Source organism: Neoarius graeffei, chromosome 1 (genome assembly GCF_027579695.1).
Source record: "Neoarius graeffei isolate fNeoGra1 chromosome 1, fNeoGra1.pri, whole genome shotgun sequence".
Taxonomy (NCBI): Eukaryota; Metazoa; Chordata; class Actinopteri; order Siluriformes; family Ariidae; genus Neoarius; species Neoarius graeffei.
In genome coordinates, this window is record NC_083569.1 from 99,921,446 (window position 1) to 99,944,146 (window position 22,701).

Sequence of the window (22,701 nt, forward strand, 5' to 3'; positions counted from 1 at the left end):
GAAAAGAATTTCATCATGTAAATGTTCATTGTGGAATAACCCCATAACTATATTTAACTTCTTGTGTCTTTTTGTTTCTGGGGTCACTACTTTATGTCAGCCGTGTTCGCTACTTTATGTCAGCCGTGTTTGCTACTTTATGTCACCCGTGTTCGCTACTTTTTCACTCGTGTTCGGTACTTTGTCACCCGTGTTAGGTACTTTTTCACCCGTGTTAGGTACTTTGTCACCCGTGTTCGCTACTTTATGTCACCCGTGTTCGCTACTTTGTCACCCGTGTTCGCTACTTTATGTCACCTGTGTTCACTACTTTATGTCACTTGTATTCGATACTTTGTCATCAGTGTTCGCTACTTTATGTCACCCGTGTTCGCTACTTTGTCAGTCATCAGTGTTTGCTACTTTATCGTCAGTGTTCGCTACTTTATGTCACCCATGTTCGCTATTTTATCATCCATGTTCGCTACTTTCTCAGTCATCAGTGTTCGCTACTTTGTCATCAGTGTTCGCTACTTTATGTCATCAGTATTCGCTACTTTATCAACCATGTTTGCTACTTTGTCATTAGTGTTCGCTACTTTGTCATTCATGTTCGCTACTTTATGTCATTCATGTTCGCTACTTTATGTCATCAGTGTTCGCTACTTTGTCATCAGTGTTCGCTACTTTGTCAGTGTTCGCTACTTTATGTTACCCGTGTTCGCTACTTTGTCATCAGTGTTCACTACTTTGTCATCAGTGTTCGCTACTTTGTCATCAGTGTTCGCTACTTTATGTCACCCGTGTTCGCTACTTTATGTCATCAGTGTTCGCTACTTTATGTCACCCGTGTTCGCTACTTTATGTCATCAGTGTTCGCTACTTTATGTCACCCGTGTTTGCTACTTTGTCATCAGTGTTCACTACTTTATCATGAGTGTTCGCTACTTTATGTCACCCGTGTTCACTACTTTGTCATCCGTGTTCACTACTTTATGTCATTCATGTTCGCTACTTTATGTCATCCGTGTTCGCTACTTTATGTCATCAGTCATCCGTGTTCGCTACTTTATGCCACCCGTGTTCGCTACTTTGTATCACCCATGCTTGGTGCTTTGTCATCCATGTTCGGTACTTTGTCACCCGTGTTCGCTAATTTGCTACCCATGTTTGCTAATTTGTCATCCGTGTTTGCTACTTTACGTCATCCGTGTTCGCTACTTTATGTCACCCGTGTTCAGTATTATATGTCACCCATGTTCGCTACTATATGTCATCAGTCATCCGTGTTTGCTACTTTGTCATCCATGTTCACTACTTTATATCACCCATGTTCACTACTTTGTCATCCATGTTTGCTACTATATGTCATCCGTGTTCGCTACTTTATCACCCGTGTTTGCTACTTTATGTCACCCGTGTTCACTACTTTATGTCACCCATGTTCGCTACTTTGTCATCAGTGTTCACTACTTTATCATGAGTGTTTGCTACTTTATGTCACCCATGTTCACTACTTTGTCACCCGTGTTCGCTACTTTGTCATTAGTGTTCGCTACTTTATGTCATTCATGTTCGCTACTTTATGTCATCTGTGTTCGCTACTTTATGTCATCAGTCATCCGTGTTCGCTACTTTATGTCACCCGTGTTCGCTACTTTGTATCACCCGTGCTTGGTACTTTGTCATCCATGTTCGGTACTTTGTCACCCGTGTTCGCTAATTTGCTACCCATGTTTGCTAATTTGTCATCCATGTTTGCTACTTTATGTCATCCCTGTTCGCTACTTTATGTCACCCGTGTTCGCTATTATATGTCACCCATGTTCGCTACTATATGTCATCAGTCATCCGTGTTTGCTACTTTGTCATCCATGTTCACTACTTTATATCACCCATGTTCACTACTTTGTCATCCATGTTTGCTACTATATGTCATCCGTGTACGCTACTTTATCACCCGTGTTTGCTACTTTATGTCACCCGTGTTCGCTACTTTATGTCACCCGTGTTCGCTACTTTGTCATCAGTGTTCACTACTTTATCATGAGTGTTCGCTACTTTATGTCACCCGTGTTCGCCACTTTGTCATTAGTGTTCGCTACTTTATGTCATTCATGTTCGCTACTTTATGTCATCCGTGTTCGCTACTTTGCCATCCGTGTTCGCTACTTTATGTCATCAGTCATCCGTGTTCGCTACTTTATGTCACCCGTGTTCGCTATTTTATGTCACCCGTGTTCGCTATTATATGTCACCCATGTTCGCTACTATATGTCATCAGTCATCCGTGTTTGCTACTTTGTCATCCATGTTCGCTACTTTATATCACCCATGTTCACTACTTTGTCATCCATGTTTGCTACTATATGTCATCCGTGTTTGCTACTTTATCACCCGTGTTTGCTACTTTATGTCACCCGTGTTCACTACTTTATGTCACCCGTGTTTGCTACTTTGTCATCAGTGTTCACTACTTTATCATGAGTGTTCACTACTTTATGTCACCCGTGTTCACTACTTTGTCATTAGTGTTCGCTACTTTATGTCATTCATGTTCGCTACTTTATGTCATCCGTGCTCGCTACTTTATGTCATCAGTCATCCGTGTTCGCTACTTTATGTCACCTGTGTTCACTACTTTGTATCACCCGTGCTTGGTACTTTGTCATCCATGTTCGGTACTTTGTCACCCGTGTTTGCTAATTTGTTACCCATGTTTGCTAATTTGTCATCCGTGTTTGCTACTTTACGTTATCCGTGTTCGCTACTTTATGTCACCCGTGTTCGCTATTATATGTCACCCATGTTCGCTACTATATGTCATCAGTCATCCGTGTTTGCTACTTTGTCATCCATGTTCGCTACTTTATATCACCCATGTTCACTACTTTGTCATCCATGTTTGCTACTATATGTCATCCGTGTTCGCTACTTTATCACCCGTGTTTGCTACTTTATGTCACCTGTGTTCACTACTATATGTCACCCATGTTCGCTACTTTGTCACCCGTGTTTGCTACTATATGTCATCAGTGTTCACAACTTTTGTCAGTGTTCACTAACTTATGTCATCCATGTTTATAATTTTGTGTCATCAGTGTTTGTTACTTTGTGTCATCCGTGTTTGCTAGTTTATCACTCGTGTTTGCTACTTTGTGTCATCCATGTTCTCTATATCATCTGTGTTTGCTACTTTATGTCATCAGTGTTCACTACTTTATGTCAGTGTTCGCTATCTTATGTCATCCATGTTTGCAATTTTATGTCATCAGTGTTTGCTACTTTGTGTCATCCGTGTTCGCTATTTTATGGCATCAGTGTTAGCTATAATAAAAATGTTTTGAAATCACAAAAAGTGCTTCTAGGGTCAGTTAGAAGAAAGTTTATAAAGTTTAGAAAAAAAGAGTGTTCATTTCAACCAGCACTATGTGAGTTTCCCACCAAACTTTATTTTTAACTGGAAAATGACATAAATAATTTCGTGATTCTGTTGTGATTAATCATGTGCACTTTGAGATCATATGGATGCTATATTGGAAAATATTTTTTAAATGGAAATTTGTCAGTGGTGTTTGTCACTGGTGTAGCTGGTTTGTGCACATGACACTAGTGATAATTAATAATGCTAGTGACTTAAAGTAATGACGCCACATTAAAGATCAAGAATATTGATTATTCATTCAAAAATAATTTCGTTACAATTACAATTTTAAACAGAATCTGAAAACATAATTAAAAATTGAAGTATTTTGCTGATTGCCTTATTTTGAGAATGACCCGTATATATTGCTTGAAATGAGGGTTCCATTTAAAATGCTGTTATTAGAAACAGAAAAGGCAGAGAAGCATCTACAAACTTTCAAGAAAATCTTCAGATTTTTCACTGGATGTTCGAAGAATTGCAAATTGCTACATGCCCCGCCCACTTTTCCCCATGGTAACACAGTTTTGTCTGGCTTTTATTTGCATACTGGAACCAGATTGGCTGTTACATTTTATGAATCAGTAACACTTGCCTGTTACATATTCAAGACTCAGATTTGTTGAAAGTATTTGCTAGAACAATTTTAATACTTTGACCAGCCTTGGGCAGTTGAATAAATTCTTCAAAAAATATTTATTGATTGAAAAAAAAAAAGGCATTTTTATGTAGGTGAAGTTGCTTTTAATATAATGTATATTTTGTTGAGAGCAATTTTATGAAAATTGAAAGATCTTGTCTTTTCCCTATGGTTTGACTTGTTTTTAAAAACATTATTATCATTGTCATGGCATTAGCTGAACATATGTTGATGAATGATGCACACCAGGTTATTTAACATGAGTCTATTTATCATGAGTCATGAGTTCAGTTCTGGTGCAAAAATAACAGATTCTTGTTATTACTCTTACACAAAGAAGAAAGGAAGCCACATGGCAAAGCCAAGGGAAGAAGAATAAATCTTGTGTATATGCTTTCATATATGCACTGTATATGATGATTGCATTATTATTATTATTACTACCATCTCTTATATCCATGGTTCTTCCTTCATGCACAATGCAGAGTAGCTTTATTCTCAAAGGTCTGAGCTTTGCAGCTTCATTATCAAACAAAATGCAAGTTATTTTTAAAATAATATTCTATAAATGCTGTATATTGTATAAATACTCTGGTCTTACCAAGAAGGAACTGAAGAAAATGAAAGAGACAAAGTAGAAATAAGCAAAGTCAGTGCCACAGCCACCCTCGTGATCCGGAGAAGTGAAGGGTGGAGCGATGGAGGGGTCAGGTTCGCACTCCTGACCAGCCAAACATGACAGCATGATTTCCTGCCACGACTCTCCTGTTGCACTCCTGCAAACACACACATGTATATCTATAATCAATACACCAGTCTGAAGATGTGACCATCAACCTTCAGTTACGTACAGTCTAACCAGTTCAAAAGGATCTCATCTCATCTCATTATCTCTAGCCGCTTTATGCTTCTACAGGGTCGCAGGGCCAGGCACAATATCAGGAGTATAAAACTGGGTGGCATGGTGGTGCAGTGGTTAGCACTTTGAATCTCACAGACAATGGGGGCCTTTCTGTGTGGAGTTTGAATGTTCTTCGCCTGTCTGTGTGGGTTTCCTCTGGGTGCTCCGTTTTCCCCCCACAGTCCAAAGACATGCAGATTCGGTAAAAATACCCAGCCACTGGGGTTGCACAAGCCTGTGCATTCTTAGTGCTGGTCCCAAGCCAGGACAAACTGGGAACCTATCAAATATGTGGAACAGATCCGCTGTGGTGACCCCTAACAGGATCAGGTGAAAGCTATGGCCTAATGGTTAGAGAAGCAACTTTGCAACCAAAAGGTCCCTGGTTTGATTCCCTGGACCAGCAGAAATGGCTGAAGTGCCCTTGAGTAAGGTACCTAACCTCCAACTGCTCCCCAGGCTGTTCTGGGTACGTTGTACATGGCTCTGGATAAGAGCATCTGCTAAATGCCATTAATGTAATGAAAGAAGAATATCAGGGGTATAAAATGTCCAATTTCCCCCTCCCCCATGTTTTATGATGAACAGAATTGTAAAAAGAACTTGTTGCCCTTGCCTGACTTATCAAGCTTTTGTATTTTTGTGATTGAGATTCTGGTTTTTGATTTTGCCTCACTTCCTGGTTTTGTGTTTGAGATTTTGTCTCGTTGATGTGATTTGCTGATTGGTCAACTTCTGTCTGTCCTTTGATTAGAATTCCGCCAAAAGTTTCAGATTTGTCTGCATGTTTTAATAAAACGTCAAGCTGATTACTTTGCCTACACTGTGGATATAGCAGGAGAGGAAAGTCAGTGTGATGCCATGTCAGGTCAAGGGAGACCGTTGGGAGAACAGCACTGCCTGGGTGAGCTTGAGAGCAAGTTAAATCAACTCACCAGCACATTTTCCCAAGTGATCCTAAACCGTGCAACACTACCAGTGCACAACAACTCTCTCATTCCCTGGCCTGACAAGTTTTACAGCGATCCCTCTATGTGCAAGAGGGATCCATTGGATACTCCAATGTTCCTTGGATTTCGCTGGTCAAACTAGACTCACAGATCACACAATTTCTCAGGTTACTCACAGATCAAGCTCTCAAATGGGTCACGGCTGTGTGAAAGAAAAGTGGTGAGTCGATGTCTTCTTATGATCTGCGATCTTTTGCCAAGTCTTTGAACACACCCTTAAAGATGAAGAGGGTGGTGATCAGCTCCTCACAGATAAACAAGGGAGGTGACATGCAGCTCAATAAATCTTGGAATTCTGCTCACTCGCTGTTTGGAGCATGCAGAATCAACCAGACTGCATTTCAACAAGGTTCAAACGTGGAAGTGCTCATGGAGCTGGCTTTTCATGATGATCAGGTATCTCTTGGGTCACTTATCAACCTTACCATCCACCTTGACAACCTCATTAAGAGCTATTCCACTTCCCAGACAGTCATCAACCTCCCAAGTGCCCCAGATCAGTCTGAGCCCAAGGTAAGTCTTCCTGAGAATGAGAGAAGGAAGACTGAGAGGCTGTGCTTTTAGTGTGGAGGGGAAAATCATTTTGTGCCATTTCATAGGGAAGCAATGGTCTAATGGTTAGAGAAGCAGCTTTGGGACCAAAAGGTTGCCAGGGTTCGATTCACTGGACCAGCAGGAATGGTTGAAGTGCCCTTAAGCAAGGCACCAAACCCCCGACTGCTCCCTTGGCTGCTCTGGGTATGTTGTACATCACTCTGGATAACAGCGTCTGCTAAATACCTGTAATGTAATGTGTCACGGTGCATCACTCGTCAGAAAGGCTTCGCTCCATTACCCTTGGCCGAGAGAACCACCATTCTCACAGTCACACCCTTGGTGAGTCTATCCAATTTATTATATCATCAATCCTTGACTCTCTATATACTGTTAAAGCACTCAGGATCTACCTGAGTAGAGTGTTAATGGACTCAGGAAACCTCATCAACCATGACAGTGCTCATGCTGAAGCCCCTCACACAACCACTTCAGAATCCTTGATGGAGGCCATATGTTTATGTATCACATTCAACAGACTTATGTGACAAAAACAACTGAAATTAATGTTCAAATGATAAAAAAATAAATCCAGCAAGTAGAAGCAGGTTTGGGACCAAAAGGTTGCCGGTTCGATTCCCTAGACCAGCAGGAATGGCTGAAGTGCCCTTGAGCAAGGCACCCCAACTGGTCCCCAGGCTGCCCACTGCTGTGGGTATGTCAGTGTCTTGCTGTATGTCGCTCTGGATAAGAGCGTCTGCTAAATGCCTGTAATGTAATGTCATGTCATGTATGACAAAACCATTTTCACTTTTCACCCACATAATCTGAAGTTTTATCTACTACAATTTACTCCACCGCCAATCCACTAAACTCACCTGAATAGCAGCATTAAGGCGCCGAAAAATGTCTTGAAGTTGTTGTGCTGGTTTATATGGCTCTCATCGTTCAGCTGAATATTTCCAAACACCTACAGTGACAAACAGGACGAGGGGTCAGTCACAGCTCATACACACTGAATCCAAAACCAGAAAGGTTTTGGTAGCACTTTATTTGAAGGATACCTACAATGGGCCTTCATAAAATATTCATTAACATTGCTGTGAATCGTTAATAAAGGAATGATGAAGAATTAATGTAAGGCTTATGTCAGAACTTGTGAGGTGACATTTCATGTAATGAAAGGTTAAAAGAGTGAGGAGACTCTCAATTTTTAATTAGTTTGAGATGGTTCTATCTATAATTATTCATCCTTAACTAAGTATTTTGTCCATACCAACAGCACAGTCATGTTTTGAGATCTTCTGTGAGGTCTTCTGTCTGGAAGAACTAGAAATCTTGTGTTTTTTGGAATGTGTATTTCCTGTATTTGCTTTATATTGAAGAATGAAATTACAATTCAATTCAGATTTGTTTTTTAAGAAGCCCATGTGTCAGCTACAGGAATAGGGAAAGTCTTCTCAAGGATTCTGGAGAGCTTTATATATATATATATATATATATATATATGTCTCATCTCATCTCATTATCTCTAGTCGCTTTATCCTGTCCTACAGGGTCGCAGGCAAGCTGGAGCCTATCTCAGCTGACTATGGGCGAAAGGCGGGGTACACCCTGGACAAGTCACCAGGTCATCACAGGGCTGACACATAGACACAGACAATCATTCACACTTACATTCACACCTACGGTCAATTTAGAGTCACCAGTTAACCTAACCTGCATGTCTTTGGACTGTGGGGGAGACCGGAGCACCCGGAGGAAACCCACGCGGACACGGGGAGAACATGCAAACTCCGCACAGAAAGGCCCTCGCCGGCCACGGGGCTCGAACCCGGACCTTCTTGCTGTGAGGCGACAGCGCTAACCACTACACCACCGTGCCGCCCATATATATATTAGTGTGTGTGTGTCTTGCAAAAGTATTCATCCTCCTTGGTGTTTGTCCTGTTTTGTCACATTACAAGCTGAAATTTGGAGAGTTAGCACCATTTGATTTACACAACATGCCTCCAACTTTAAAGGTGAAAATTGTTTTTTACTGTGACATAAACAATAATTTAAATGAAAAAACAAACAAACCCAGAAATCTGGAGTGTGCATAGGTATTCACCTCCCCCCAAAGTCAATACTTTATAGAGCCATCTTTTGCTGCAATTACAGCTACAAATCTTTTGGGGTATGTCTCTATTAGCTTAGCACATCTAGCCACTGGGATTTTTGCCCATTCCTCAAGGCAAAACTGTTCCAACTCCTTCAAGTTAGATGGGTTGTGTTGGTGTACAGCAATCTTCAAATTATGCCACAGATTCTCAATTGGATTGAGGTCTGGGCTTTGATTAGGGCAGGCCATTCCAAGACATTTAAATGTTTCCCTTTAAACCACTCCAGTGTAGCTTTAGCAGTAATTTTAGGGTCATTGTTCTGCTGGAACGTGAACCTTCGTCCCAGTCGCAAACCTCTGGCTGACTCAAACAGGTTTTCCTCCAGAATTGCCCCATATTTAGTGCCATCCATCTTTCCTTCAGTCCTGACCAGCTTGATCCCCACATCAACATCCCCACAGCATGATGCTGCCACCACCATGCTTCACTGTAGGAATGGTGTTCTCAGGGTATTGGGTTTGCGCCACACATGGCATCAATTTTAGTCTCATTTGACCAGAGAATCTTCTTCCATGTGTTTGGGGAGTCTGCCACCTGCTGTTGGGCAAACTCCAAACGTGTTTTCTTAAGCAATTACTTTTTTCTGGCCACTCTTCCATAAAGCCCCGCCCACTCTGTGGAGTGTATGGCTTAAGGTGGTCCTATGTACAGATACTCCCATCTCCGCTGTGGATCTTTGCAGCTCCTTCAGTGTTATCTTTGGTGTCTCTGTTGCATCTCTGATTAATGCCCTCCTTGCCCGGTCTGTGAGTTTTGGTGGGTGGCCTTCTCTTGTCAGGTTTGTAGTGGTGCCATATTCTTTCCATTTTGCTATAATGGATTTAATGGTGCACCGTAGGATATTCAAAGTTTGGGATATTTTTTATAACCCAACCCTGATCTATACTTCTCCACAACTTTGTCTCTGACCTGTTTGGAGGCTCCTTGGTTTTCATGTTGCTTGCTTAGTCGTGTTGCAGAGTCAGGGTCCTTCCAGAACAGGTTGATTTATACAGACATCATGTGACAGATCATGTGACACTTTGATTGTACACATGTGGATCTTAATCAACTAATTATGTGACTTATGAAGTGAATTGGTTGGACCAGGTCTTATTTAGGGGTGAATGAGGGTGAATACCAGTGCACACTCCAGTTTTCTGTTTTTTCATCTTAATTATTGTTTGTATCACAATAAAAAAAAAAAAAAACAATGTGCACCTTTAAAGTTTGAAGGCATGTTGTGTAAATCAAATGGTGCTAACCCTCCAAAAATCCATTTCAATTTCAGTTTGTAATGGAACAAAACAGGACAAACACCGAGGGGCATGAATACTTTTGCAAGACACTGGGTGTGTATATATATATGTATATGTGTGTGTATATATATATATAAAAATAAAACACCTTTATTCTATCTGCATTCACTGGATATGAGCAATCGCGCACATTGATTGGCTACTCTACTACTAGGATATCAGCTCATATAACGTGAGTAGAGAAAAACAAAATGGTGGAATGTGTTGCTGAACCAACTGAGGATGAAATAAAAACTCAAAAACAAAACCACAAAAAAATAAAGAAAAGCAACAAAATATGGAATAAAAGTATTTTTTTTTTATTTTCCAAGAATTATTATTATTATTATTATTATTATAGCATTTTTCACAAATTGCTGCTGTCATTTTGCCAGTTTGTTTACATTCTTCATCTTTAAGCGTTACAATTTGTTGAAGTTTTTTAGACTGGTTCAAAAGCTGAAAGAAAAATAAAATCTGAATATTTTACTACGCATGTATGCAATTTGTCACGTTTCTGCTAAGTGGAAATGATTTTGTCGGACGCTTTGTATACATTTTTTATTTATTGAATTTGCAAAAAATAAAAATAAAAATGCTCTGTTTTTCAAAATCCAGTGAATGTGGATAGAATAAAACAGTTATTCCACTCAATCTCATCATACATGGCTTATAGCCAACTCAGTGCTATGCACCTCATCGGCTATGAGCTCATGTACGACTCGATTTCATGGAATAACGTAAATATAAGGATTGAATAAATATTAAGAAACATACACGAGCAGTACTAAAGAATCTACTTCATACAACAGAGAAAACTGTTTTGTCATCTCAGGACTTCCAGGAATCCATCAACACTGGCTTATAAGCCATTTATGCAAAACTTATATTACAAGGCACAACGTAGGATCTTTATTTGAAAAGTGTCAACAATGACTTAACACTCCAAGGATATTCTTAAAGAACAAGTCATGTAGGAGTGGAGTATTCTTCAGGTTATAGAAACTTTATAACCTGTGTTAATGTACCGTGTTAAGTCTAATCATGAAACCAAAAATTCATGAATATATTTAACAGTATTTTAACTCAATCAAACTTATTGAACCAGCTTCATGGTGGAGGTGGGTGCGGTTAAATTACATTAGTGCAGAACTGAACAAACAGAGCAACCGAGTGTAATGTGTTCTCAGGACAGGATGTTCATATTTATCTTTTGCGGGTCATGCTTGATTATACTGTACACTCACCGGCCACTTTAATAGGAATTTGTTCTTGAGACTAAGACTCCTGTTCTTGGCTGCAGGACTGGAACCCAATGTGTTCTTCTGCTGTTGCATGCTGAGATGCTTTTCTGCTCACCACGGTTGTAGAGAGTTGCTATGAGTTACTATATCCTTCCTGGCAAAAAAGCTCGAACCAATCTGTCCATTTTCCTCTGACCTCTCTTATCAACAAGGTGTTTGTTTCCACCCACAGAACTGTCACTCACTCAGTGTTTTTTGTTTTTCACACCATTTTGTGTAAACTCGAGACTGCTGTGTGTGAAAACCCCAGGAGATCAGCAGTTTCTGAAATACTCAAACCAACTGGCTCAAACACCAACACCCATGCCACAATGAAAGAAAGTCACACTTTGAGATCACAATTTTTCCAATTCTGATGCTTAATGTGAGTGAACATTAACTGAAGCTTTTGATTTGTATCCGCATGATTTTATGCATCAACGGATCAGCTGATTAGAGAACTGATCAGAAAACAGCAGGTGGATGGGTGGGTGTTCCTAATAAAGTGGCCAGTGAGTGTTATTTATTATACAGTGTATAGTGTACAATGTATGGCTTACCTGCATGCCAATGATGGCGTAGATGAAGAAGAGCATAGCAATGAGCAGACACACATATGGCAGCGCCTGAAATAGGAAATGCAACATTTTATTTCCTGTAATTCTGACTAATTCATATCTACACATGCATTCAGCAACTAACCTATTTAAAATAAGTACAACCCCGATTCCAAAAAAGTTGGGACAAAGTACAAATTGTAAATAAAAATGGAATGCAATGATGTGGAAGTTTCAAAATTCCATATTTTATTCACAATAGAACATAGATGACATATCAAATGTTTAAACTGAGAAAATGTATCATTTAAAGAGAAAAATTAGGTGATTTTAAATTTCATGACAACAACACATCTCAAAAACAACAGTCTGTAAACGTCTGGGGACTGAGGAGACAAGTTGCTCAAGTTTAGGGATAGGAATGTTAACCCATTCTTGTCTAATGTAGGATTCTAGTTGCTCAACTGTCTTAGGTCTTTTTTGTCGTATCTTCCGTTTTATGATGCGCCAAATGTTTTCTATGGGTGAAAGATCTGGACTGCAGGCTGGCCAGTTCAGTACCCGGACCCTTCTTCTACGCAGCCATGATGCTGTAATTGATGCAGTATGTGGTTTGGCATTGTCATGTTGGAAAATGCAAGGTCTTCCCTGAAAGAGACGTCGTCTGGATGGGAGCATATGTTGCTCTGGAACCTGGATATACCTTTCAGCATTGATGGTGTCTTTCCAGATGTGTAAGCTGCCCATGCCACACGCACTAATGCAACCCCATACCATCAGAGATGCAGGCTTCTGAACTGAGTGCTGATAACAACTTGGGTCGTCCTTCTCCTCTTTAGTCCGAATGACACGGCGTCCCTGATTTCCATAAAGAACTTCAAATTTTGATTCGTCTGACCCCAGAACAGTTTTCCACTTTGCCACAGTCCATTTTAAATGAGCCTTGGCCCAGAGAAGACGTCTGCGCTTCTGGATCATGTTTAGATACGGCTTCTTCTTTGAGCTATAGAGTTTTAGCTGGCAACGGCGGATGGCACGGTGAATTGTGTTCACAGATAATGTTCTCTGGAAATATTCCTGAGCCCATTTTGTGATTTCCAATACAGAAGCATGCCTGTTTGTTATGCAGTGCCGTCCAAGGGCCCGAAGATCACGGGCACTTACTTACTTTACTTATGCACTGTAAATGATGATATGTTCAAACTCTTTGCAATTTTACACTGTCGAACTCCTTTCTGATATTGCTCCACTATTTGTCGGCGCAGAATTAGGGGGATTGGTGATCCTCTTCCCATCTTTACTTCTCAGAGCCGCTGCCACTCCAAGATGCTCTTTTTATACCCAGTCATGTTAATGACCTATTGCCAATTGACCTAATGAGTTGCAATTTGGTCCTCCAGCTGTTCCTTTTTTGTACCTTTAACTTTTCCAGCCTCTTATTGCCCCTGTCCCAACTTTTTTGAGATGTGTTGCTGTCATGAAATTTCAAATGAGCCAATATTTGGCATGAAATTTCAAAATGTCTCACTTTCGACATTTGATATGTTGTCTATGTTCTATTGTGAATACAATATCAGTTTTTGAGATTTGTAAATTATTGCATTCCGTTTTTATTTACAATTTGTACTTTGTCCCAACTTTTTTGGAATCAGGGTTGTATTCATATCCAGAAAACAAACAGCACAGTTTAGAATTGGGTCAGGATTTTAACATTAAGGAACTTAACAGAAAATGGCTCTTACTTTAAAGGACTGGACAAAGGTCCAGAGGAGGATTCGGATGGTGTAGCCCTGCCTCAGGAGTTTAATGAGCCTGGCTGCACGAAACAGCTTCAGAAAACTCATATTAAAAGTGTTGACAGACTACAAGAGAAAGAAGAAGGGATTTATTGAACAACTTTTGGTATTATTATGATTATTATTAGCTCAAGCAACTGACAGGTCATGAGTTTATGCCATCGTGTTGTCCGGCATCTGTCCGGTGTCGTCCACGCTTCACAAAAATCACTTCTTCTCTTTCAATTCTTCACCGATTTTTATTCTTTTTGGCAGGAAGGTCGGTCTGCCTGGGGTGCATATACTGTAGCTTCTACCCAAATTTGCATAATTGCAATTAATAATGAAGATATGGAGTAATTAATCAATCCCTAATGAACAGTTTCCACATAAATCACTTCTTCTCCCTCAATTCTTCACTGATTTTGATTCTTTCTGGCATGAAGGTAGGGGTACATAGGGTGCATATAACTTCTACCCAGATTTGCTTCATTACAATTATTAATGAAGTTATGGACTAATTAAGCCTTAATGAGTGAGCAGTTCAACATAAAAATCGCTTCTTCTTGGTCAATTCCTCGCCATTTTGGATTCTTTCTGGCAAATAGGTCAGTATTCCTAGGGTGGATATACAGTAGCTTCTATATATAGCTTGTATATAGTGGATATAGCTTGCAACATTTATTGTGCAAGGTGGCCCACTTTAGATCGTTCTTTCTAGACTAGACGGGGCTAGAGTGAGCTACGCCATCATTGACGGTATTATTATTATATAATCATTACTTTTTTGAGGCGACACCACAAAACGATGTAAAATATACAAGATGTTATTAGATTATTGTTCACTTTACATCGATTATTGCTTTTAGATAATCCTCTTTAATGCAGATTTCATTGGTCTAAGGAATAGAACATGACTTACTGTTATAGACGAATAATCAATAATCATGAATGACTTTTTATGTCAGTAAAAGTTAGTTATATAGCACTTTTTCCGAGACACTATAATACACAAATATATATAAAACGCAGACCAATGCAACATATTACCCAAACATCTCTCTAAATAGATACAGTGCCTTCCACAATTAATGGCACCCCTCGATAAGATATGTTCTTAGGCTTCTAATAAATTCTTTTTTTTAAAAAAATAAATCTAGGACAACAATGCAAAAAAAGAGAAAAATCCTTTAATTCAAGTGCATTTATTCAGTGGGAAAAAAAAAATCCCACATTAAGAAATAATTCTTTTACATGAAATCATGTGTGCCACAATTATCGGCACCCTTGATGTTAATACTTTGTACAACTCCCTTTTGCCAGCAAGACAGCACTTAATCTTCTCCTATAACATTTCACAAGATGGGAGAATACAGTACAGAGAAAGGGATCTTCGACCATTCCTATTTGCACAATCTCTCTAAATCATCCAGAGTCCTGGGTCCTCTCCTATGCACTCTCCTCTTCAGCTCACCCCACAGGTTTTCAATTGGGTTGAGGTCTGGGGACTGAGATGGCCATGGGAGGAGCTTGATTTTGTGTCTGGTGACCCATTTTTGTGTAGATTAGGCCACATGTTTAGGGTCATTATCTTGCTGAAAGACCCAGTGATGACCCATCTTCAGCTTTCGGGCAGAGGCCACCAGATTTTGATTTAAAATGTCCTGGTATTTCAAAGAGTTCATGATGCCATGCACCCTAACAAGGTTCCCGGGGCCTTTGGAAGAGAAACAGGCCCACAGCATCACCGATCCTCCCCCATACTTCACAGTGGGCATGAGGTGCTTTTCCGCATACTCGTCTTTTGTGATGTATTAGAGTGGTTGTTGCCAAAAAGCTCTATCTTGGTCTCATCTGACCAAAGCACATGGTCCCAGTTGAAGTCCCAGTACCGCTTCGCGAACTCCAGATGTTTACATTTATGCTTGTAAGTGAGAAAAGGCTTTTTCCGTGCATGCCTCCCAAACAGCTTCTTGGCATGCAGATAGCGCCTGATGGTTGTTATGGAGACTTGTGACCCTAAGATGCTACTCTTTGATGCAATTCTCTAACAGTGAACTTTGGAGAACTTTTTACTTCTCTTACCATCCTCCTCACTGTGCGTGGTGGCAAGATAAACTTGCATCCTCGTCCAGGCTTGTTTGCCACTGTTCCAGTTGTTTTAAACTTCTTGATGATTCCTCTGACTGTAGATATGGGCCGGTGTAGGTGAGCGGCTGTTTTCTTGTAGCCATTGCCTGACTTATGAAGGTCGACACACATCTGCCTTACTTGAATGGTGTGTTCTCTTGTCTTTCCCATGTTGAAGAGTGGATAAGAGAAATAGGCCTCTGTGTCACATCATATTTATACCCCAGGGAAACAGGATGTGATGAATTACTAATTTATCCTGTTCTACAGGGTCGCAGGCAAGCTGGAGCCTATCCCAGCTGACTACAGGCAAAAGGCGGGGTACACCCTGGACAAGTTGCCAGGTCATCACAGGGCTGACACAGACACAGACACATTCACACCTACAGTCAATTTAGAGTCACCAGTTAATCTAACCTGCATGTCTTTGGACTGTGGGGGAAACCGGAGCACCTGGAGGAAACCCACGTGGACACGGGGAGAACATGCAAACTCCGCACAGAAAGGCCCTTGTCGGCTAGTCTGGCTAACGCGACAAAGCTCTACGAGCTATTGGTCTGGCCAAGATATTAAGCCCAACCGTTTCCCAGAGCCTGTGGTTGACCCGCCTCCCTGAAATGCCTCAGTTTGCTACTGGTCGAAGCCAGAAAAGGCTGTGACGAAGCTTAAACCAATCACATCACTCTTTCCTCTGACGTATGCGATGCGACGGGGCTAACTGGTAGATTAAACTCTTACCGAAGCCGGTCGGGATCAAGGCGAAAACATCCTTCCTTTCAATAAATACCTCCAGGGCTGCTCTTTGCTCCGTTTTCAATGAGAACTTCCCATTGAATGCTTTCAATACAGCATCTATGCAGAAGCATGAATGAAGCGCTTCCGGCATAGATTCTGTAAACAATCTATGGCTTCCGGTCGCAGTTCTACTACGTCAGTGCCTTGAACACGCCTCTACCCAGGGCTGTTGGAGATGCTCAAAGTTGATTGGTTCCCGATTTTTCGGGAGCTTGGAAGAGCTGTAGATAGCTTGCCTGGTCAGACTAAGCTCGCAACAGGCCCTCGTGTTGCGTCACGCTTAGGATGGGCGGGCCCAGGCTACTTGTCGGCCACGGGGCTCGAACCCGGACCTTCTTGCTGTGAGGCGACAGCGCTAACCACTATACCACCGTGCCGCCCCACAGGTGATTTTATGAAAAATAATTATTTCTTAGTCAGGGATTTTTTATTATTTTTTTAATTCACTTGAGTTAAGGGTTACATTTTTCTACAATTTTCAGTGTGAGATTATGCTTCTGCAATAAAAATTGAATTTATTTTAAGGCTTTTAACACATCTTAACCAGGGGTGCCAATAATTGTGGAGGGCGCTGAATGTCTTTAACTTCCTTTATAAAGAGTCCAAAGAACCAGCAATTCTTAGACCTGTAGGCAGAGCATTCAACAGTTTTGATGCTACACCCTCAAAAGCTCGACCTGAATGAGCGAGCTGAGGAGTGAGAGTGATGTAGATCAGACACATACACACACCGGCCACTTTAATAGGAACTTGTTCTTGAGACTAAGGCCAAATCCCATTTCACCCCTTGGACATACCCCTTGGCCCTTCCCCTCCATTTTGCGCGTTCACGTGAAGGGGTAGGGGTATCCCAATCCCAGTTAACGCGGAGGGGTAGGGGAAGGGGTAGGGCTTCTGTACCCCTCCAAACGGAGATTTTCCTGGAGCTGACTCCGAACGAAGGGGTTTGAGTGATTTCCCACAATGCCATGCGGATTTCAGCGAGATTTCATGCGGATTTCAGAAAGATGGCGGTTCCCGCGGCGAAAGATTGTCATAAATGTATTTTCTCCATTATTTACGTGTTTTAAGTTGTTATCCAGAGGAAACACGCCGCTTGATTCGCTTTCGAGCTGAGAATGAGCAGCGATTTCTGAAATCCAAGCTGCTGCTAAAAAGCTTTGGGAGTGAGTATTGTTTTTGGTTGCTTGACTGCGTACGTTTTGTTCTGTTATTCTCGCTTTTATTGTTTACATGAGTGTTCTGACACCTCATTCTGTCGGATGTGGTGCACGAAGCGCCAAAGATATCCCATTCAGTGGTGTTAGTTAACAAATCACACCCTGCCAGCAGAGATTTCTGGTTCTGCCTCTGGCTCTGACTGTAGCGGCTGGTCGCAGCCAGTGACGCATTTGGTCGCGTTTTGCTAACGTAAACGCTGACGGAGGTACGCGATGACGTATGCGATCGTTGAAGGGCTATCCCAATACGTAGGGGTTGAATTTCAAGCCCTATCCCCTGTAGCTCAGTTTCAAGGGGAAGGGCCAAGGGGAAGGGGGAGGGGAAGGGGGAGGGGTAGGGGTAGAAATTAGAATTGGGATTGGGCCTAAGACTCCTGTTCTTGGCTGCAGGACTGGAACCCAATGTGTTCTTCTGCTGTTGCATGCTGAGATGCTTTTCTGCTCACCACGGTTGTAAAGAGTTGCTATGAGTTGCTATATCCTTCCTGGCAAAAAAGCTTGAACCAATCTGTCCATTTTCCTCTGACCTCTCTTATCAACAAGGCGTTTGTTTCCACCCACAGAACTGTCCCTCACTCACTCAGTGTTTTTTGTTTTTCGCACCATTCTGTGAGACTGTTGTGTGTGAAAACCCCAGGAGATCAGCCGTTTCTGAAATACTCAAACCAACTCAAACCATCTGGCTCAAACCAGCACCCATGCCACAGTGAAAGAAAGTCACACTTTGAGATCACAATTTTTCCCGTTCTGATGTTTGAACATTGTGAACATTAACCGAAGCTCTTGATTTGTATCTGCATGATTTTATGCATCAGTGGATCGGCTGATTAGAGAACTGCATCAAACAGCAGGTGTGTGTATGGGTATTCCTAATAAAGTGTCCAGTGAGTGTATGCAGGAGCCTGACTGTGCAATGCTCTGTACATAAGAGTGAGAATTTTAATCTGGATCCTAAATGCAACAGGAAGCCAATGAAAAGATTTAAACAGAGGGGTGATGTGAGACCGTCTGTCTGACCTGAGTGAGTAATCAAGCAGCAGCAAGGAAAAAAAATGCATTACAGTTGTCAAAAGTTTGTACACCCCTACTCATTCATTCTGTATTTGGACTATTTTCGAAAACCTAGAACAATACTGAAGACAATCGAAACTATGAAATAACATCTGGGACACATATGGCGCTATGTGGGAAACAAAAAAGTGTGAAAAAACAAAAATGTTTAATATTTTAGACTCTTCTAATTCTATTGGCATTACCTTAACCAGCTTCATGAGGTCGTCACCTGGAATGCTTTCCAATTAACAGGTGTGCCTCGTCAAAAGTTAATTATTGGACGAGTTTCTTGCCTTCATAATGTGTTTGACATCATCAAACGGTAAATAATAACAATACAAATAAAAAATAGCCCTATTCAACACCACAACTGTCGTAATCCATACATATTATGTCAAGAACCGCTGAACTAAGTAAAGAGAAATGACCTCCATCATTACTTTAAGACATGACGTGACTTAATAAAAATAAAGTAAAAACACTGAATTAGAAGGTGACACTTGACCTTTGACACTACGGATCTCAATTTATCAGTGATATAAACAAGATCCGGTCAGCTGCTTAACATGGGTGTCGAACAATAAGGACTGACCAAACATAATCGCTGAAGTACACAGTTTGGAGCAGGCAGCAGAGAAAAGAGGCCCAATACATCTGGGGAAACAATCAGAACTTCCGTCTAATTGGTATTAAGCTGTTAGAAGTTTTTTTGCTGTCCAATCCTTAATAGCATTAAGGCAGTCTTGGAGCCTAGACAGCCTATTAGCCTGCTTTGGTTTGAAAGAATAATCCAACTGGATATCATTTAAAAGTATGGGAAATATGGGATATAAAATCTGTCAGTGATCTGACCCAAAGGCAGCAGATATAACAAGAATAGCAGGGGCCCCAGAACCGAGCCCTGGAGACTCCTTCCTGTGTAAACTGTTACCATAGAAACCATAACGTATTAGAAGGCGCACATTAATATACACCTGTGATTTGCCTTGCAGTCAGAATTATAGTCAGTGAAAATGAATCAACAACTTCTAACCAATCAGAATTGAGAATTCGATAATACGGAACACAGAACAGAAACACCTTTATTAGATCAGAAAAGGCATCAGTTAAAATGAAATGAAATGAAATAAACTTTAAAAGATAAGCGAATATAACGTTGAAACAGATTTTATTTTTACCTGCAAGTCTACAATGATCTCAGTGATGCTGCCAAGGACAGTGATGAAGTCAAAGATGTTCCAAGTGTCTCGGAAATAATTCTGTGATGAAAGATAAGTGAATGTATATTATTGGGGAATGTGACAAAAATAAACATGACTATACGGTATGACTCCTTCATAGTGGAGTGGAGCCCCATACTTAACAGAATGCATCGACCTGATTTTTTATGTCTTGACTATACGATGTTACCGTGAGCTAGCCTAGTGGTTAGCGTGTCTGCCTCTCGGCTGGGAGATTGCAAGTTCTACTTGTGGTCGGGTCATACCAAAGACCATCATAAAAATGGTACCTACTACCATCTGGTGATGTGCTGCAATACAGATGTGAGTGGAGAGTCAAACTCTTGCAGTTACCAGAAGACCAGCCCCCCCATTGTAACCCTAGCTGTATAATAGGTGAGAGACCAAGGGCTTTAGAAGCAGAGATTGGCACTGCCCAATGTACCTTAAGGGCCTGGTTAGTACTGGGATGGGAGACTGCATGGGAGGACGAGGTTCTGGCCCAGGAGGGACTTTGACTTTTTTTTTTTTGACTGTATGACGTCCGTATGAATGTGTACCACCACAGGAAACCCGACCATAAGTACAAGGCAATGTATCTCAAACACTTGACAACCGGGCAACGAAATTTGTATCTTTATATAAATAAGATAGATGGGTTTTAATCCTGCACTTATTTGCTAGTGCCTTGTGGACTTTGATATCCTGCTCAGTTGAATTAACCCACGAGCCTAGATACTTGAAATCGTCTACTTCATCAAGCACCGTCCCATCGCTTGTGGAGAGAGATGCTGGAGATGTAATATTGCAAGACATCACCTTGGTCTTCTTGTCATTTAGAACAAGCCCAATGCGATTACACTCTTTCTCAACACTAGCAAGCAATGTATGTGACTGTTGGACATCATTAGATAGCAACGTGACGTCATCTGCGAAGTCCAAGTCCGCGATTACCTTTTCTGGGTGTCTATGAGGGCGTCTAGGCGTTAACGTAAACCCGAGGTCGGGTTCTCTGCCACAAATAGTCTTCCGAAGAGCATAATCAAGCACTATCACAAAATGAAAAGGGGCAAGAGTATCTCCCTGCAGCACGCCTGCTGTGATTTCAAATTCCTCGGTATTGCCATCTGAGGTCACAACCTTTGCTCAGGTACCTGTGTACATCGCTTAGATTGCCCTTAGTAGCCTCGATGGAATGGCACAGGCCTTGAGGATCTTTATCACTGACATTATTTCCTTGATTCTATCCATCAAGGAAATAATGTGTAAAAATGTTCCATAATTGTTCATTTTGTTTACACTGTAGTGGTTCCCTGGCTACAAAAATTTAATTTCAGTTATTATCTGGACCTAAGCTCCATATCTGATTGACTCACCATGAAGCCAAAGGCCATAATTTTGAGGATGCACTCCATGGAGAAGAGCACCGTGAAGGCCGTGTTCAGATGCTTCAGGACCATGTCATAGGCAGCCGGAGCCGAGTGATACTGCAGCAAAACACATCAAATACAGTGACAGAGTTGCTACAGAGTATTATCTACTGCCAAATTTGTAAAACATCTGTTGTACTGCTTTAAAAAGTTCACTCTTCCATATATACTGTGCCTAAATTAGACCAAAGGAGTAATAACTAATGTTCTTCTCTGTTACCTTATTGAATATAGAGTGAGGGATTGATATCAGTGTTGCACATACTATATTAAAGCTTTTACTGTTACATAAAAAAGTACAATACCATAATAATAATAATAATAATAATTGTCCGTTTTAATATTGTGTGGCAGCGGGGGCGTGGTCAAGCGCTGGTCTGTGACAGGAGGGCAGAGTTGGGGAAGGTAAGTGGCAGAATTGCTACACCTGAGTGTAATTAACCTGTGTTTTGTGTGTGTTCTCCCCAGTAAACCGCGCCCTATTTAAGGAGGGAGAGTGAGAGCGGAGGGGAGCTTGCCGAGAGGAGATTACGGAGAGTGTGTGTGTGTGTGTGTGTGTGTGTGTGTGTGTGTGTGTGTGTGTGAATCTCCGAGTGTTACTTGTTGAGTGCCCGACTGAAAAGTGCAGCAATAAAAGACGATATTTATCCTGATCTCTGTCCTGCCGTCTTCTGTGCTCCACCCACATGTTAAACCCGCTACAGTGGTGCCGAAACCTGGGAAGGTGGAGCACCTGTCCTGCAGCCCCATGGAATCCTCCCCGTTCGTGGACTTGGTCCACGCCCTCGCCACGGCTCAGCAGAGCCAGCACCAGGCACTCGTCACGCTCCGGAAGGAGCAGGAGCGCCGCTTTGAAGCCCTGGTGCTGGCTCAACAGGAAGACCGAGAGGCGTTCCGGCGCCTCCTCGCGTCGGCGGGGTCCACCAGCGCCCCGGCTGCGGGCCCATCTCCCCTCACCTTGACCAAGATGGGCCTGCAGGACGACCCCGAGGCTTTCATCGCGTTGTTCGAGCAGGTCGCCGAAGCCTCGGGGTGGCTGATGGAGCAGCGCGCGGCGCGCCTCCTCCCCCTCCTGACGGGAGAGGCGCAGTTAGCCGCACTACAGCTCCCCGCCGACCGCCGGCTGGCCTACGCCGACCTTCGCCGGGCTGTCCTCCAGCGCGTGGGGCGCACGCCGGAGCAGCAGCGCCAGCGCTTCCGCGCGCTGCGGATGGAGGAAGTCAGCAGCCCGTTCGCGTTCGACCAACAGCTCCGGGACGCCTGCTGGCGGTGGCTGAGGGCCGAAGATCGCGATGCCGAGGGAATCAT

General features: G+C 41.9%; 1 protein-coding gene across 1 annotated transcript in view; it reads right to left on the reverse strand.

Moving 5' to 3' along the window:
• cacna1eb (calcium channel, voltage-dependent, R type, alpha 1E subunit b) overlaps positions 1-22,701 on the reverse strand; it is a 219,205-nt gene that overhangs the window by 27,628 nt on the left and 168,876 nt on the right. Inside the window, exons 31-36 of the mRNA XM_060920316.1 lie at positions 21,340-21,450; positions 19,922-20,002; positions 13,513-13,632; positions 11,774-11,839; positions 7,367-7,458; positions 4,645-4,819 (exon numbers count right to left, since the gene is read on the reverse strand). Of these exons, the coding sequence (XP_060776299.1) occupies positions 4,645-4,819; positions 7,367-7,458; positions 11,774-11,839; positions 13,513-13,632; positions 19,922-20,002; positions 21,340-21,450 (645 nt within the window). The remainder of the gene's footprint in view (positions 1-4,644; positions 4,820-7,366; positions 7,459-11,773; positions 11,840-13,512; positions 13,633-19,921; positions 20,003-21,339; positions 21,451-22,701) is intronic.